The 17,823-nt window shown below is 47.0% G+C and overlaps 3 protein-coding genes across 4 annotated transcripts in view; 2 read left to right on the top strand and 1 right to left on the bottom strand.

The window, feature by feature from the left end:
• Positions 1–17,823, bottom strand: part of TRANK1 (tetratricopeptide repeat and ankyrin repeat containing 1) — a 95,635-nt gene that overhangs the window by 33,289 nt on the left and 44,523 nt on the right. The window contains exons 11-14 of the mRNA XM_081527234.1: positions 10,354–10,515; positions 9,245–9,499; positions 7,418–7,594; positions 3,906–6,797 (exon numbers count right to left, since the gene is read on the bottom strand). Of these exons, the coding sequence (XP_081383360.1) occupies positions 3,906–6,797; positions 7,418–7,594; positions 9,245–9,499; positions 10,354–10,515 (3,486 nt within the window). The remainder of the gene's footprint in view (positions 1–3,905; positions 6,798–7,417; positions 7,595–9,244; positions 9,500–10,353; positions 10,516–17,823) is intronic.
• The window catches only part of MLH1 (mutL homolog 1), a 185,518-nt gene continuing 168,831 nt past the window's right edge, over positions 1,137–17,823 (top strand). For both annotated transcript variants that reach the window (XM_081527275.1, XM_081527273.1), the window contains exon 1: positions 1,137–1,365. The gene's annotated coding sequence lies outside the window, so the exon portion shown is untranslated. The remainder of the gene's footprint in view (positions 1,366–17,823) is intronic.
• The window catches only part of LOC145520584 (large ribosomal subunit protein uL23), a 94,807-nt gene continuing 78,120 nt past the window's right edge, over positions 1,137–17,823 (top strand). Inside the window, exon 1 of the mRNA XM_081527346.1 lies at positions 1,137–1,365. The gene's annotated coding sequence lies outside the window, so the exon portion shown is untranslated. The remainder of the gene's footprint in view (positions 1,366–17,823) is intronic.

Raw genomic sequence — 17,823 nt, 5'->3', positions numbered from 1 at the left:
TTAAAATGTTCTGGAATTAGTGGTAATAATTGCACAACCTTATGAATATATTAAAAAATGACTACATTGCACATTTTAAACAGGTGAATGTTATGCTATGTAAACAAGGACCTCAATTTTAAAAAAGAATAAGAGATGGGGAGAAGTATTCACTAAACATACATTCACTACATAATCAATAAATGTATGTGATAAATGCATATATGTATATGGAAAAAAGATCAGAAGGAAGTGAAACAAAACGTGAGTAGTGAGCAGCTTTACAGGGGGCTTGAAATTTTTTTTAATGCTTTATGTGTTTTCTAAAATCTCTCAACTCTCATACATATTATTGGGGCTTTTTCTGGTTCTATACACAGAAACATTTGCACACAGTCTTCCCTCCGTCCTGAGAGGAGGTGGAAGATGGGACTTAAGCAGTGATCATCTGGGTGGGTTACTGAGTATATTAAAAAAACAAAACCGAAAAACACTGTTGATAGTAACAGTTCCCTCTGTCTGTGAAAAAACTTTAGCCAAAGAAAAAGTTTAATCAGAGAAGTGAGAAAATGTAGAAGCAAAGAAAAGCAATCCAACAAGACTAAATAATAAAAGTTTAGTCATTAAGCAAAGTCAAGGACCTTTAGTTCCTCCTCAAGGATTAGAGATATTCTGAACCATATCCCCTGAGCAGTCTAAGAGATAATGAAACCCCCACCAGCTGGAAGACGTTAATTACACGATGAAAAGACTGCAGCCATGACATGCTGCCACAATTCTGAGAACCGGCCTCAAGCAAACGGGAACAAACTGACCCTGGAACTGAAGAATGACTGTACTTCAAACAATCAGAATGACACTGATCAGTCCACCACACGACCAATTTCAAGATGATGGTGAGAGGTGACTCGACTGTTTTTGCACGCGCCCCCTTCCCCCGTCTATAAAAGCTCTTGTCCACTGACGGGGCGGGGTGGGGGCAGAGGAGTCGACCTATGGACCGTTTGCCTGTCTCAGAAATAAAGCAAACTTCCCTTTCCACCAACCCTGCTTCTTTATCGGCTTTTGAGCAGTGAGCATCTGGAACCACTTGCCGTGAGGTTTGGGCACACGGTGGGAGGCCGCACTCTCGCGATATCTGGCTCCCGTGCTTTTCTGGAGCGGAGCCGCTGCCATGACACCGTGCGGGGAAGGCTTTGAGGAACCTGCTGCTCGTGGCTTGCTGGCCCTGAGAAGGGGGCTTGGGGAGACATCCTAGCAGCTACTGAAACCATTTGTTTTGAGGATCCTTCCTGTTTCGCCCCTGCTCGGCACTGGCTGCCAACGTACTTTCCCTTGGAGGAGTGGAAACATGAATCGGGACGAGCTGAGGCGCTCCAAGACCCAGTAAGTCCATTGGTGTGCACCCGGCTAACTTCTCTTTGGGCATTTTGTCAGTTAGTTCTGATGTCTGTCTGCCATTGAGGACGATTTGGAAGCAAGAGTGTCATTTCGGCATTTTTGCCACTTGGTTCTGATGTGTGTCAACCGTTGAGGCCTGTGAGCGCCAGGTGCTACTTGGGGCATTTTTGCCAATCGGTTCTGACCTGTGTCCAACGGTGACCCTCTGTGAGCGCTGAGTGTCATTGGGGCATTTCGTCATTTGGTTCTGACCTGTGCCAACCACTGAGGACCATTCATGTTGGGGAGGTGTTTGTTTGGGACTCCATGTGGGTCATCTCAGTGGATCTGTGACCGGTTTGTCTTCTGATGTGTGAGTTTATATACATATATATGTGTGTATATATATATATATATATATGTATATATATGTATATATGTTTCACTTGTGTGATTGGTATTCTTGCTGCCTTTTGTAAAATGGGAAATTCAGGTTCAATTCATTAAGAAAATTTAGCTATGAACCTCTAAGAAAAAAAGAAAGATGATTTGTTTTAAAACACTGTAGGGCCAATGGCATTCTTCAGACTCCAGAGAAAACTGGTTAAGATGAAACTCTTTTGAAACTCTAAAGCTGGTTCTTTTTGCAATATGCAGTTAGAGAAAGGTGGCTTGATTAAATGCTGTTTTCAGAATTCTGACCCCAAGCGAATAAAAATATACCTAGAAGAAAGCTTGAAGTTAACTCTTCTCAAGTCCTTGAAATAAAAGCACAGCTCATTGCCTGCAGTATCAGCCCTGGGTTAATTAGTAGAACTTCAAAAGATATTTGGGTTCATTAAACACGCATCCTATGCCAAGGTAAGGAGAAACTGTGCTATGAGAAAAATGTATGTTTTTAGAGATTATGGAATATGTTAAGTTTGCAAATCAGAAAATGCTGACATAACAAATAGTTCATTTACTTGTTTCTTGGTTTTGCTATCATCCTTTAAGTTAAAAACTCTAATATGTAAAAATCATAAGGGAAGCATTTCAGGATGTAAAGCAAGTAGGCGATGTGTTGTCAATAAGGCATAAAAAATGAAAATAGTTTTGCTGAAGGAAAAAAGAATCATTTTGTCTGGAGAGTGGAAAACAAAATGTGGAACAGTTATAAACTAGGTACTAACAGCACTGAGAAATGCATGAACTGCAGCTCCATGGTATCAACATGCAGAAATCCCCAAACATTGTTATAAGCAAGAAAACAAAGTTGTAGAAAGGTATGTCTGACAGGAGTCCATTCAACAAAATTTTCAAACATGTAGAATAATACTCTATGTTGTCCATGGTCACATGGAGGATATAGATGGTAAATTGGTTAGCAGTTTAAAAACCACGCAGGAAGTATTCTCTTTGCCTCAGTTACCTCCTTTGTAAAATGGAAGAGATGCCTTCTTTATAAGCTGGTTGTGAGGATTAAAAACAGATACCCATGGGAGTTCCCTGGTGGTCTAGTGGTTAGGATTCTGGACTTACATCACCATGGCCCAGGCTCAATCCCTTGTCAGTGAACTGAGATCCCACGAGCCACATAGCACAGCAAAAGAAAAAGCAGATACTCTATGCCAACTGCTTGGCATCATGCCTGGCACAGGGAAGAGGAACATGTGAAGCACAAATTAAAATCACCTGAGTTTGCATTATCTCCCACTGCCTCCTACCACCCTACTTTTCTTGCTTCTTCTGAAAGAAAAGCTGCTTTCTTTCAGGATTAATGACTTGTAATTGGTGTATCATTTTACATTACAGAAGCATGTACTTCCAAAGTGCTTTAACAAAAGTTCTCAAGCAGTTGTTTACATGTTCCCCTGAAATGTTTCCATGTTATGCCCAACACCTTAAGCTGTTATTACTTAGAGGTTTATTTCCATTCAACCACAGCTTAAATCATCAACCTAAGAAATGAGTAGTGGCATCTACTTAATTTATGGTTACTAAAGGGGAAAAGCAGGGAAAATAAATTAGGAGTTTGGGATTAACATGTACACACTGCTATATATACAATAGATAACCAACAAGGACATACTGTATAGGCACAGGGAACTCTGCTCAATATCTTGTAATAATCTGTAAGGGAAAAGAATCTAAAAAATTTTATATAACTGAATCACTTTGCTAGATACCTAAAACTAACACAGTGCTGTATATCAACTATACTTCAATTTAAAAAAAAAGAAAAAAAGGGGGATTCCCTGGTGGTCCAGTGGTTAGGACTCCCTGTTCTCAGGGTGGAGAGCTCAGATTCAATTCCTGGTCTGGGAACTAAGATCCCACAACCACATGCCACCCCACCCCAAAAAAGAGAGAGAGAGAGAAAAAAAAAAGAGCAGTGGCAAAAATCCTAAGATCTCTTGTTCATGAGGGTAGTTACTAACAAACGTCAAAATACTGCCCTTGGATCAGCTACAAGAGCCCAACAAAACTAAGTCACAGCTTTAAAACCAGCCCAAGGTCAGTGCCAAGCACCTCCCCCATAAGGCAAGCCCAAGGCCTGGACGTACCGGAGTGGGACCTGTAGTTCTGGTACAGCTGGTGGATCTTCTTGGGCTTGCGCACTGCGCACTGCTTGTCCACGGCGTTCCTGCTGGCGTAGTGGAACAGGGAGCGCAGATCGCTGAAGCGGAAGGCCACGCCCTTCATGATGCTCTGGGCCGTGTCCCCCGTGAGGAACATGGCGTTGGGGTCGTTGATGCATTTCATCAGCAGCGCCAGCTCGGCTTGGGTGAAGTCCTGGATCTCATCACCATAGAGCTCGTGGATGGACCACGGGAGCACCTTGAGCTTCGACAGCCTCCGGGACAGGTTGTATAGAACATCCTCATCGTCAAAGTACCCTTTCTGAGACCTAATCTGCTGATACAGGCAGAAGAGGCCGTAGATCTCGCTCCGGTCTTCCTTGAAGTTGGGGCACCGCTTCCGCCCTAATTGCTTATATGCTTCTTCCGTGAGTCTCCCCCCGGGGCAGCTGAGGGCCTCAAAAGACCCTTTCAGAAAAGATTTTATTTCTTTCCAAATCAGGGCAGGGTTGTAGGAGGTTTTCCCTTTGATCATTTTGGGCCATATCTCATTGACGAACACCTCAAATGTCACGTACACCCGGGGGTCGCTGTCGCTCGGGCGCGTTTCCCCAGTTTTTTCCTCCTCGCCGAGGTCCCCGTCAGCCTCAGCCTCCTCCTCGTCCTCCTGCCAGCTGGTGATGGTCAGCTCTTCCTGCGTGGACCATCCTACGATGGATCTTTTCAAGCTGCCGTCTTCGTTTCTCAGAAAAAATGGTTTGGGCAGAGAAGCATCAAGCAGGAGGAGCAGCTGCTTGGAGGTGACGAACAGAGGAAAGTTCTCGTCCCTGAGGTCCTGGAGCCTGTGGACATTGGGTTCCAGCGGTTTGTAGTGACTGGTGGCCTTGGCAGACTTGGAGAGCTCCACGAAATTCCTCTGCACCTCCTGGCACAGGACGTGGTTCTTGGTCACGAAGATCTGATGTAAGTGCTCCAACTGGTGGGGCTCTTGTGGGGCGAGTTCTTCCTCCCCTTGGCCGGGCCCTCCTGGCTCCCCACTGGCTCCCTCTGCACAAGCTTCACTCTCCTGCTCCTCCTCTAGGCTGCCCACTGTTCCCACCTCCATGGATCCTTCCTCCTCCTCCTCCTCCTCCTCCTCCTCCTCTTCTTCCTCCCCACCCAGACCCTCCTTTCTGGGTTCCAGTTCCAACCTTCGCTTCAGCCAGATCTGCTTTGCCAGCAGCGGGCTCCCTGCCTGCTCGGCTTTCTCCCAGTAGCCGTGGAATTTCTTCCACAGCCTGTACAGGCAGCAGGTGGTCTTCCCCGTGCCGCTGCGCCCAATGAGGATAATGGGTTCCAGCGGCCTGGGGTTGAGGCCGATCACTGCGTACTCGAGCTCGCCCACCCGGAACGGGTACTCCACCGTGGCGGTGGTGTCGTTGAGGATGTTGGAGGCCATGTTGGTGCTGAAGCTGTGGAACTTCATGATGTTATACTCCGTCTCCACCGCGCTGGCTGGGGGGAAGTACTCAGGCTCGGCACAGGCCCCACCCTTCTCGGCCTCCGTGTCCTCCACGTAGCAGCGAGGGATCCGCTTTTGGATTTTCATATTGGCGGACACCTGGCCCTTGTTGATGCCCTTCAGCTTCTTGCGCAGGATGCAGGACAAGCCCCGGTTGTAGGCGCTGCAGATGGCCTGGATGGAGTAGGACAGTTTGTTGTGATCTAACACGATGTCCCAGATCCGTATGATTTCTGTGTAGACCCGCCCGGACTTCTCGGTGGGGTGCATGCTGCGCTCCGCAGCCATGATCTTCTCCGGGTTCTCGCTGCACCGCGGGGAGAAGTCAATCGCCAGCTCCCACAGCATCCGGGCCGCCTTGTCCAGCTTGGCCTCGAAGAGCTGGATGCTTCCTTTCAGGTTCCTCAGCCGCTTCCGCAGGCCCGGGGTCCACTCACCATTGCCCAGCTTCTGGATGGCAAGGATGATTTTCTTCTTCATGACCTTGGTCATGACCTTGCTGGACAGCTTCTTCAGCATTTCCGAAGTGCACTCGATCTCCCACGTCATGTTCTCGAAGTCCAGAAGGCAGACGTCCATCTCTGACACGCTCCAGTCGTCGTGGTCATCGCTGCCCTCTGTCCCCCTGCTACCCTCAGGAACGAGCTGCGGGGCCAAGAGGCCTGCCTGCACGTGTCCCTCCGCAGCCTCCAGAGCCCCGGGGTTGTTCCCGCTACAATCAGAGCCTCCCGCCCCCGGGGCGCCCTGCAGCTCGACTCCTTCGGTGCCAGCTCCTGTCCCCAGAGTCTCGGGGACCTGGGGACAGGCCTCCGGGAGGGATGGATCCAATTCCAGCTGCTGAATCAAAGCCGTGATGTCCTGCACGAGGCAATCTCTCCGAGAGCGGGGCCTGGCAGCCGCAGGCTCCGGCCTCGTGGCCTGGGCATCGGGGAGAGTCTCCCAGCTGTCAGGGACCCTGGCTTCTTTGAGTGGGGTTCGCACACCGCTGGGCAGCAGCTTGGAGGAGCCCTTGACCTGAGCGGTGTGAGTGGGGGCCGCCGTGCGTGGGGGCTTCCCAGGGTGGGCAGCGGCATCCTGCCGGCACCGGCGCCTGCTCTCCATCAGGGCTTTGTTCCAGGCCAAGAGCAGTGGGTCGTTCTTCTTCACGCGGTGCCGCGCATCTCTACCTTCCTTGTTCTTCAGGTTGAGGTTGATGTCAAACTTCGCCAGCAGACCTACCACCTTTGCTGAGCGTTTGAGCATGCCTTTCTGGAAGAGGATATGCATCAACGTGTTCCCACTGCTGTCCTGTATGTTGGGGTTGAGGTAGGAAAACTCCTCTGGCTTGGACAAGAACAGATCCAGCAGGTGGCTGAGGAAGTCAAAACCGATGTCAGCTGAAAGACACAAAAATCCTGTGAGTGCTGGACAGCTTTTCTGGGGAGCGGAGATGCCAGCCGGGGAGGGGTCTTAGAACACAGAACTTCCCCAAGCATTTCATAACCCAGCGGTTCTCAACTGGGGGAAATTTGCTCCTCAATGGATATGTGGCTGTGTCTGGAAACATTTTTGATTGTCACAGTTAAGGAGGTGCTTCTGGCATCTAGTGGGTGGACATCCCACAAATGCACTGCGCAGCCCCAAAACAATGAATTATCCTGCCCAACTGTCGGTAGTGCCAAGGCAGAAAAACCCAGAAATCATCTTAATATTCCAATAAGATCCTTTATGTCAGGACCCTTGAAATGATGTAAATAAATGAAAAGTACGTGCAGCTATGGATGGCTGACTTTGGAACGTAATAATCTTCTTCATCAGCCCATGCTGACCATTCACAGTGAAGGTCACTCCTTCCCATTGAGCTATGGGTGAGGGGCCAAGAGATAGGGGCTTGGCCAAGAAATAGGCCTTTTCCTGATCGTTGACTTTCCCAGTAGGAAAGACCCAAGACCACAGCATCCTTTCTAATATCCAGTTTCATCCTCAAGAAAAAGACAGCTGACAGAATGAAGCCTACCTTTGATATCTAGAAAGATGTGGAGCGCAGCATGCAAGGGAGTGTCACCTTCTGTGAGAGAAATACTTCGGGGGTCTGCACCCTTGGTCAAGAGGAGGAAGGCCAGGTCAAAGTCCTCATGCTTCATGCACACAGCAAGCGGCGTCTCCTGGCTGCTCTGGAGACCCTCCAGCAAGGCTGGGGGAGGCAGACAGAAGGACAGAGTGAGCCACATCCCAGGGGTGGGACCATTTCTGCCCTTTAGCCTAAAGCAAACAAGGGTGCTGACCCCACTTCCAAGGCCCTCCTGCCACCTCTCTTTCTGGGAGGCAAGGGCTTCCCAGTGCCCTTGGAGGGAAAGCTTGCCCCCTCCAGGTGTCCTGTCCCTGGGCCTGTCTCCTTTCCTGTCTCCAGCTCCCTCTCCCACGCTGCAGCAGGACCATCATCAGCACTGCCCTGGAGCAGGGACGGTGTGAGCAACTGAACTCCCGGTGTCTGTCCAACCCTCTCCATGACAGTGATCAGGACGTGAGCAAGATTCCCACTTCCTCTGCTTCTATGAAGCTTCTCCCCGAGAATGCCTGTCGGCCTTCATTTATCATGTTCCCTGACATGTCCCCACACACATCACCTTCTTTTTAGCTCAGTCCACGTTTCCCCTCTGCACTGCAGGCTCCCCAACCTCCACCCTCTTTGGACCTGCAGCCCTCCTGCACTGCTGCTCGCTGGCAGCCATGAGTTCACTCTCCACCCTTGCGCTCTGGCAGCTGACCCCAGGGAGGCCTTCGATAAGTGCTTGCTTCATCAGGAATAAAACAGGAATTCCACAACTGCCATGGTTTTGGGGCAAAGGTAGTAAGATTCCACATCAGGAATGGGTCTAAAGACATTAATAGGCAACCTTCCATCTATCTCCTGAAATCCGTGGGTAAGGGCAACACTGGAAAGCTTTGTAAGGCTCTCTGAGAGCTGGGACCAGTGTGGCATCACTCCCTCTGAAGGTCATTTCCCTTAAACTGCAGGTGGAAAACCATGCAGCCAAGGTGCTCTGCCCAGACCCTGCATCCATGAACACACTGAATATTCAAAACAGCCCTGAGAAAAGGGGACTATTGTCCCTCCCATTTTATAAATGAGGAGATGGAGGCCAGTTTGTAGTGGCCTTAGGAAGGGGTTTTGGGGGGGTGGAGGTGTAGGGAGAGAAGGCTGGTGTTTCCAGGTTAGCTTTAAACAAAGCTGGATCCAGCAAGCCATCTGCATGCTCCAGACATACATCCAGCCAAGTGTGACTGTGCTGATGAAAACGGCAGATGTTTCCACCCACCCATTCATTACCTGGCCGTTTCTTTAGAAACAAGCATCACAAATCCCCATCATGGATCAGAAAAGAACACTGCAGAGTTTGACAAGGACCCACGCAGCGTATCAAGTGCAAGGAATGGTCCAGCCGAAGGTCAGGAGGAAACCACCACTGTGGCTGCACCGGGGCTGAAGCCCCTCCACAAACCTGACATCTCTCACACAAAACACAAAGGGAAGGGAAGAATTCACAGAAGTGCCTTGACCTGATCACTGCTTCCAGTGAGAAGATATGGAGGAGAAAGAGAATGAGCCAGAAGGAGAATCCAAGGGACTTCCCTGGTGGTCCAGGAGTTAAGACTCCATGCTCCCAATGCAGGGGGTGTGGGTTCGATCCCTGGTCAGGGAATGCCCCACGGCAAAGCCAAAAAATAAATACATTTTTTAAAAATGAAAAGGAGTCTCCAAAATCAAGTGAAAGCACCATAACCTTTGACATCTAGACCTCCCTAGCGTGACCCCGGTGCTGACTCAGCATCTAGGACTCACCTCCATGGTCTATCAGGCAGCCCAGGAGCAGGGTCCTCCGCTGGTCCCAGGCCCTGAGGTTGGGGAGGATGGCACAGAGGTCGAGGGTCGAGAAGTCGCAGTCTTTGATGAGACAGTCCCCGAGTGGCGGCTGCCCGCTCACCCTTCGGGTCAGCAGCAAAAGCACTTCAGGCCATTTCTGTTTTTCCAGTAAAAACTTGAGGAAGGTGTTGGCACAGTCGCGGTCAATGTCATAGACCAGATCAGGAGGGATTTCTTTCAAAAACAAGAACACACCATACTCCAAAAAAAGGTTCCTGTGATTTCTGTCCCCAGCCACAACCCTAAACAGAGGGACATCACTGGCCCAAGTTACAGGAAACCATAAACAAGTACTTAGTTATTTTGGCCATGCTATTCAATCACGGGTGAACCTCAGTGACAGCACTCACGAGTGAACTTCTTGAGAAGGTTGGAAATACCCAAGGAGTGTACAGTCTTAGCCAACAGAAAAGAGAAACATCTGTGGTATTTTAAAAAGGATAGGGACTTCCCTGGTGGTCCAGTGGTTGAGAGTCCACCTGCCAATGCAGGAGACATGGGTTCGATCCCTGGTTCAGGAAGATCCCACATGCCATGGGGCAACTAAGCCCATCTGCTACAATTACTGAGACCTTGCACCAAGAGTCCATGTTCCACAAGAGAAGCCTCCACAAGAAAGCTGTGCACCCCAACTAGAGAGCAGCCCCCACTTGTCCCAACTAGAGAAAGCCTGAGTGCAGCAAAGAAAATTCAGCACAAACAAATAAATGCTTAATTATTTAAACACTCGTTTAAATAAAGTTTACAAAAAATGAAGAAATAAAAAATGTAAATGGATCGTATATGCAAATTCCAGGAGAATGCATGAGAAACAAATAACAGAGGTTGCCCTAGGGATGAGATTTAAAGATGGAAGTTCAAGGGGTGGATGATCCACTTTTCACTGGAGAATGTTCTGTGTTGTTTGAATGTTCTCCATGTAGATCATGACATTTATTTTTTAATCAATTCTTAAACAGATAGGAGAAAACAGTTTTAAGGTGCAAAGAGCATGTTTGAACACAATTGAAGGTTGTCAGAAACCTTACCTTGCAAAGAAGAAAGGAGGCGTAAGAACCTCTGAACCACTTCTTGCTTCAGAAAGTTTTTCTGCAACAAGTGACTTCCTGAGTTCATGTATGTCACCAGCTGCTCGCAGACTTTCTGGAAAATGTCCCCCTCGTTAGCTGGCCCCTCACCAGTGTTCAGTTCTGCAAAACACCCCCAGATGCTTCTTGTGACTGCACAGGCATAGATTGCAAAGACGATCACACCTCTCCACCCCTCCATGTAGCCAGGCAACTGCAGAGCACCTGCTCCCCCCTTCCACTCTAGCCTAGCTTCATGACCTGCTATGACAAGGAGAATGTAGTGATTGTGAGTTTTGTGCCAGTTCTGAGCCTGAGCCTCAAGAAGCTTTGTTTAGTTCTATTCAGGTCCAGGCTAGATAAGAAACATCATAAAACAAAGAAGAATCAACCCAGTGGTCCAAACTGAGGCCCCACAGATATGAAAGAGCCCAGTCAAGATCAGCAAGAGGCAGACACTTGAAGAAGTTCTGTTACAGCTATGAGAATAGCCCAGTGGCTGAGCTGCAGAATCATGAACTAAATAAGTGCTTGTTGCTTTAAATCACTAGGTTTGGGGGCTGTTTGTTATGTAGCAATGGATAACTGATACAACAGTTCAAGGATATAACAGTAAGAGTGTAGCTTACTGCAGCAGCAACATCCAACGACACACAGCCACCCACACATTTAATTGGCAAGTGGAAAAAGCCAAGAGTAAGGAGCCAGCTCTCTAGCCAAAAGAGGGAAGACACTATCCCCTCGGTTCAATTTACTGAGAAAGTAGTTATGATTAGAAATCGCCTGATAAAGGAAGGCTGAAAAGGGGCAAATGCTTTATTTGATATCAGATTATACACTCAAAAAGCCCTTCTGGTTAACATGGAATCTTACTAAACAGATCAACTGGATGTGGGTTTATCACACCTGGCCCACAGCTTAAGTACTATCATGTGGTGAAGAGATGAATGCATGTTCAGTGTAATGTTCTAACAGAAGCAGGGACACTTTAAAGGAGATGGAAAAATAAAGGCATCCCATCGGCAGTCAGGTCTCCCACAGCAGACCCCAAGGCAAAGATTTGTGTGCAAGTAGTTCAGGAAAGAAGAGACCAGTGAGGATGGGGGGAGCAGGTGAGGGTTGGGGAGGAACCAGGCAGGCTGTCAGTCCCACGGTCCCCTGGGGGATCTGGAGTGACTCACTCTCAGAGCTGCACTGTCCAAGGCAAGGGGAATGGGCTTTCAGATTCTCACCTCTATCTGCCACTGTCCACAGCCTGCCTTGAGTGAGTGAGTGAAAGCCGCTCAGTTGTGTCCGACTCTTTGTCCATGGAATTCTCCAGGCCAGAATACTGGAGTGGGTGGCCTTTCCCTTCTCCAGGGGATCTTCCAAACCCAGAGATCAAACCCAGGTCTCCCGCATTGCAGGCGGATTCTTTACCAGCTGAGCCACAAGGGAAGCCCCAGATACTGGAGTGGGTAGCCGATCCTTTCTCCAGGGGATCTTCCCGACCCAGGAATCGAACCAGAGTCTCCTGCATTGCAGGTGGATTCCTTACCAACTGAGCTTCAGGGAAGTCCTAGAGGCTATAAATTCCCATGTACTTCTGGTTTGAAGGAGCCTGAGCAAAGCAGGCTCCATAAGCCCAGAGGTTGTTCTCTTTGAGAATGAGCCTTAGGTGTGGGCTCTGCAAAGTGAAGGCACATCAGGGAGCACACAACAGTGGGAAGGGACCCAGGGGCCCCGAGCAGAGCTCCGACGTCACCTGCTGTGGCTTCTGATACACACCTGGATCGCCTTTCAAAAGACTGGGTCAGAGAGCCAGAAACACACACACACACACCCCAACTTCCCGGGCAAACCCCCACTGCCTTCTAATCAAGAGACTTTCCAACACCAGACAGAAGCAAGACCACTCGAGCACTAACCTCTAGAGAAAAGGGAGTAGAAACCCTTGGCACAGGAAGACCCACAACAGCTAAGCAAGCAGCCTGCTCTGAGGCAGAGAACAGGAACCGTGTGGGATAACAGTGACTGAGCAATACCTCTGGGCCTGGCATCCCACCTTCATCCTAGAAGGCCTCTGAAGACACAGAAAACAGGGATAATGCCCAATACAGGAAACAGAACCCTTGGTAAAGGAGGAACATCCTTCTCCACCAAGCAGATGGAAACCTGGCCCCTTGGCCCTCCTGCTTCAGGGCATCCTTCTTCCACCAGGGCAGTTAGTTTAGGATAAAAGTCATTTGAAACTGAACAGAAAGATTACCAAGCTTGACAGCAGAGACGGTTAAATGCAGTTGTATAATAAATGCGTGGTTCTGTGGTTCAGAATAATTAAGAAGGTGGTTATAGACCAGAGAAAGGTACAGAAATCAGGCAAGAAACTAGAGTGATATCCACAACACAAAAAAGCATAAAAGGAAATGAGCTAAAACACTGACAGTGGTAGCTGTGGGTCAGCATCTCTGTGTAGGTACACGTGATTTACTACTCTGAACTTGTCTGTTTTTTCCTAGATTTTCTATAAGCTTAAGAGGGAGAAGAAACTTTGGATTATAAGGTTGTTTATACATTGTAATCACAGGTTTTTTAAAAAGATGACTATGTAAGTAATGAACAACAACCAAAAGACTAGATAAAAATATGCCAAAGTGTAATTACAATATTTTTGGTTTTATTTTTATTTATTTTTTTCACTTTTGGCTGCTTCCCAAGCCATATGGGATCTTAGTTCCCCGACTAGGGATCAAACCTGTGCCCCCTGCAGTGTAAGTGTGGTGTCCTAACCACTGGACGACCAGGGAAGTCCCTTTGTTTTTATATAAAATGATATTTTTACAAATTTTCTACAGTGATCATATTTAATAGACATATACAAGCAGATTCGAAATTAAAATTAAAAGAGATCTTTTAAAGCTGCAATAGTGCTCAGCTGTAGTAGTTCTTATTGTGTGTTAGTTGCTCAGGTGTGTCTGACTCTTTGTGACCCCATAGATTGTAGCCCACTAGGCTCCTCTGTCCATGGGATTTTCCAGGGAAGAATACTGGAGTGGGTGCCATTACCTCCTCCAGAGGATCTTCCCAACCCAGGGATCAAACCCACATCTCCTATGTCTCCTGCATTACAGGCAGATTCTTCTTGTTAAAAAAGAGAAATATATAATTTCCAAAGGAGATTTTGCTTTTGTATGAAATCTTCCTTTCGAGGTAAAAAAGGTGAAACTGACAAGCTTTATTACAAACACTTTATCAAGTGAAATTTATGTAGCCATCTCATTTTTATAAAAGAAAATTAAAAAATATAACTGTAAATGCATGAATAAGACTAAATGACTAAACCACAACTATAGTAATGTTTCTAGGCAGGTGGGCTTATGAAGAATATTTTCTTTTTTAAAAAAGAATCTATATTATAATAAGGAAACAGTGTCATCGATATCGCATGCCTGCATTTACTGAAAAAGAGGGCATTTTGTGGTGCTAAGGGACTCGAGGATGACGCACCACGGCCTCTGAGTCACACGCTCCATCTGGGGGAAACGGACACAGAGAAGGTCAGAGTCCTCTTAGTCCTGGGCAAGAGGCACCTTCACAGAGCAGAAAACAGCTGGTGCCTAGGGCAGGACCAGAGAGAAAGGCTTCAGTGGCCTGGATTTATTCTCTGAAAAGCCATGCACCAGTGAATCAAAGGAAAACCCACAACCAACCGGGAACAATAACAAAAAAGGCTCCAATCTCATTCTTGGTCCTGAGGGCTGTCGAGCTGCTAGAGAAGGTGGACATGCTGCCATCTAGTGGTTGCCATGAGAGGCAGGGAAGGACAGGTAACCCTGACCTCTCAGGTTCACCCCGCCCCCAACCTCCCTACGGCCCTGTGAGCCCTGCCTTCCCCCGGCAGCTAGTGAGAAAGGTCCTGCCGTGATCTGCCAAATCAAAATCTGCATTTAAAAGGCTCCCTGAGGATTCACGTGCACGTTAACGGAAGCTCTTATTTAGAGAACAGCAGAAATCTTCACCAAGACCCTATATTTCTCAGGCTTTCTCACCTAGATGCAAAAGCCACCCAAAGATAACCATCTCCATTTTCATCAGAATAGGGCACAGGAACCGCCAGAAAGAGCCAAAGGTGAGAACATCTTTTGTCCTAGCCTATATCCTAGCTTGTTCATCTGGGCACACAAGCTAGTGTCCTAATGATGCTTTACTCAGGACCACAGGTGTGAAAAACAAAACCCATCACGAGGACTTCCCTGGTGGTATAGTGGACAAGAATCTGCCTGCCAATGCAGCAGACATGGGTTCAATCTCTGGTCCGGAAAGATTCCACATTCCTCAGAGCAACTAAAGCCCCTGCACCACAACTACTGAGCCCTGTGCTCTCGAGCCTGCAAGCCCGTATATCTCACCTACTGGAGCCCGTTTGCCTAGAACCTGTGCTTTGCAACAAGAGAAGTCACCACAGTGAGAAGTGCACAGTGGGATTGTGCACAGCAATGAAGCCCCAGCACAGTCAAAAATAAATAAATTGTTGTTGTTTAGTTGCAAAGTCGTGTCTGACTCATTTGTGACCCCATGGACTGTAGCCCGCCAGGTTCCTCTGTCCATGGGATTTCCCAAGCAAGAATACTGGAGTTGCCATTTCCTTCTCCAGGCGATCTTGCTGACCCAGGGATCAAACCCACATCTCCTGCATTGCCAAGTGGATTCTTTACCACTGAACAACAGGGGAAGCCCTAAAAATAAATAAATGAATTTTTTAAAAAACCCATCAAGCTAAATTCAGGTCAGGAACAAGGGTACCAACCCCCTAGGTAGCATCTCTTCCTAAAAATAATGCTTCCATTGTGACCACTCATGTGTGAATAGGGAGAGATTAAAATTCATATAATGGATTCCCATGGCCCCGGGCCCTCCTTCTGCCTCCCCTCCCACTGTCTTCTCAACTACTCCTCTGCACAGAAAACCATTCTGGGTTAAAGTCTAAAATGACACTGTCCCATACAGAGGCCCACTAACTTAATTACATAAAAATAAAGTTAATTAAATAAAATTTCAGTTCTTCAGTTGTATGTTGTTGTTGTTGCTCAGTCACTCAGCCATGTCCGACTCTTTGCAGCCCCATGGACCGCAGTATGCCAGGCTTCCCTGTGTTTCACTATCTCCCAGAGTTTGCTCAAACTTGTGTCCATTGAGTCACTGATGCCATCCAACCATCTCATCCTCTGTTGCACCCCCTTCTCCTCCTGCCTTCAATCATTCCCAGCATCAGGGTCTTTTCCAATGAGCTGGCTCTTCACATCAGGTGGCCAAAGTATTAGAGTTTCAGCTTCAGCATCAGTCCTTCCAATGAATGAATACTCAGGACTGATTTTTAAGATTGACTGGTTTGATCTCCTCGCCCTACTAGGGACTCTCAAAAGTCTTCTCCAACACCACAGTTCAGAAGCATCAATTCTTTGGTGCTCAGCCTTCTTTACGGTCCAACTGTCACATCTATACATGACTACTGGAAAAACCATAGCTTTGACTAGACAGACCTTTGTTGGCAAATAATGTTTCTGCTTTTTAATATGCTGTCTAGGTTTGTCATAGCTTTCCTTCCAAGGAGCAAGTGTCTTGTAATTTCATGGCTGCAGTAAGCATCTGCAGTGATTTTGGAGCCCAAGAAAATAAAGTCTGTCACTGTTTCCATTGTTTCCCCATGTATTTGCAATGAAGTAATGGGACCGGATGCCATGATCTTAGTTTTTTGAATGTCAAGTGAGTGTGTGTGTGTCTGTGTGTATGTGCTGGGGGCAGAGGGGTCAATTTTCCAGGAGGTGGTGAGGAAAACAAACCCCAGTGTGGCCAGGTGGATGATAGCCTATTCAAAATGACCTAAGCACCCAAAGTGACTTAGACATGGTCCAGACATCATGGATGTTCGTGCCCCCCAGAGAGGAACTGGGCCTCTAGCACTCATCTCTTCCAAGTTCCTCTGACCTTTGCTCTCCCTCCTTTCACTTGAAAGATTTTTTTTTCCCCCACCTGAAAGCTTGCCTGATAGCTCCTGGGGAAATTAAACCCCAGGAGATAAGAGGCAAAGTATCTTCCAGACCCACGGGAAAAAGATAAAAACAGTCCCCCATTCATGTTATGTTTCTGTGTCTAAGAATTGCCAACATTCACATCCTCTTTTAGGGCCCCTTCCCAATAGTACAGTTGCTCTTCTAGATGGCCTCTATGTGCTCAAAGCAATAGGAAAAGACTTTAGGTTTTGCCACTTCTCTGACCGTTTCTTTGTTTTCTTAGGAGGGCTCACCTGCCACGTCATGTCAAACTTCAAAAAAATACATGCGTGTGCTTTTCTCCTTCCTTGTGAATCTAACATATGGAAGATCTATTTAAAAATCCAAAGGAGGAGAACAAAGGCAAGGAGGGCTGGGTGAAGGAATCCTGGATGCCTGTCATCCCACACCGGGCAGAGCCCCACTGATTTCTATCTCAATGTCTAAAAGGTGCTTAGTCTTCATTTTATCCACTTGGTGATTCCCCTTCTGAATACTTGACGAGGCCCAAGAAGTACTGGGCTCCTTAAATCCATAACTGCTAACAGGATCCAAGAAGTTTTCAATCAGTGGCAGAAAAAGAAATGATCCTCCTGAACATAAAACAGCCAAGAAATCCTATCAACTCTATGACGTGACCATAGACTTTAGAACAACAAAAGCAACAACAAAGATAGCAGCAGGAGCGTTTTCCTGGTTCTTAAAGGAAGGGGGCCAGGATACTTATATACGCACACAAGTTTTTAAAGGAAAAAAAAAAAAAAGAAACAGAACCAGATAGAGTTCTTAGAAATTAAAACTGAGTTTCCAAATTAAAATATGCAATAGACAAGCTAAATTATAAAAGGAAAAGCTAAAGTCCTAGTTAAAGATCTGGAAAGAAAACAAAAAAAGAGATAGAAAGCATTAAGGAAAGCAGAGGGGAAGCTCATCTATGTGAAAGTGGTGGCAAAGAGACACTGGAAGCAAACAAAATGATAGAAGATCATTTCCCTGAGCTAAAAAAAAAGTTAGACTAAAAGGGATCATAAGGTGCTAAGCAAGAAGAATAAATAAGGACCCACAGCTAGATACATCCCAGGGAAATTCCAGAACTCTAAGGACAGAAAATTCTAGAAGGGAAAATAAATAAGACTGACATTACTTCTAATCAGTAATGGAGGCAAGAATACAAAGTTGTGAGGAACGAGGTTTTATAGCATATTTCACAAATCCAAGAGATCCCAGACTGTTACACACCAGAAAAGGCTGCCATTAGACTGTGACACATCACTGATCATGAAATGCAATCCAATTCAAAGATGGCAAAATGTGGGGGAAAAGTGCAACTGAGGATTGATGAAATACCAGGCCTATGTGCAGACCAAGTCTCAATCGATCTAAGGACAGAATAAAGACATGT

The sequence above is a fragment of the Giraffa tippelskirchi genome, chromosome 9 (assembly GCF_054371585.1).
Source record: "Giraffa tippelskirchi isolate mGirTip1 chromosome 9, T2T-mGirTip1v1.2.pri, whole genome shotgun sequence".
Lineage (NCBI taxonomy): Eukaryota > Metazoa > Chordata > Mammalia > Artiodactyla > Giraffidae > Giraffa > Giraffa tippelskirchi.
Note: the sequence above shows the minus strand (reverse complement) of the source record. Positions and strands in the feature narration are given on the sequence as shown.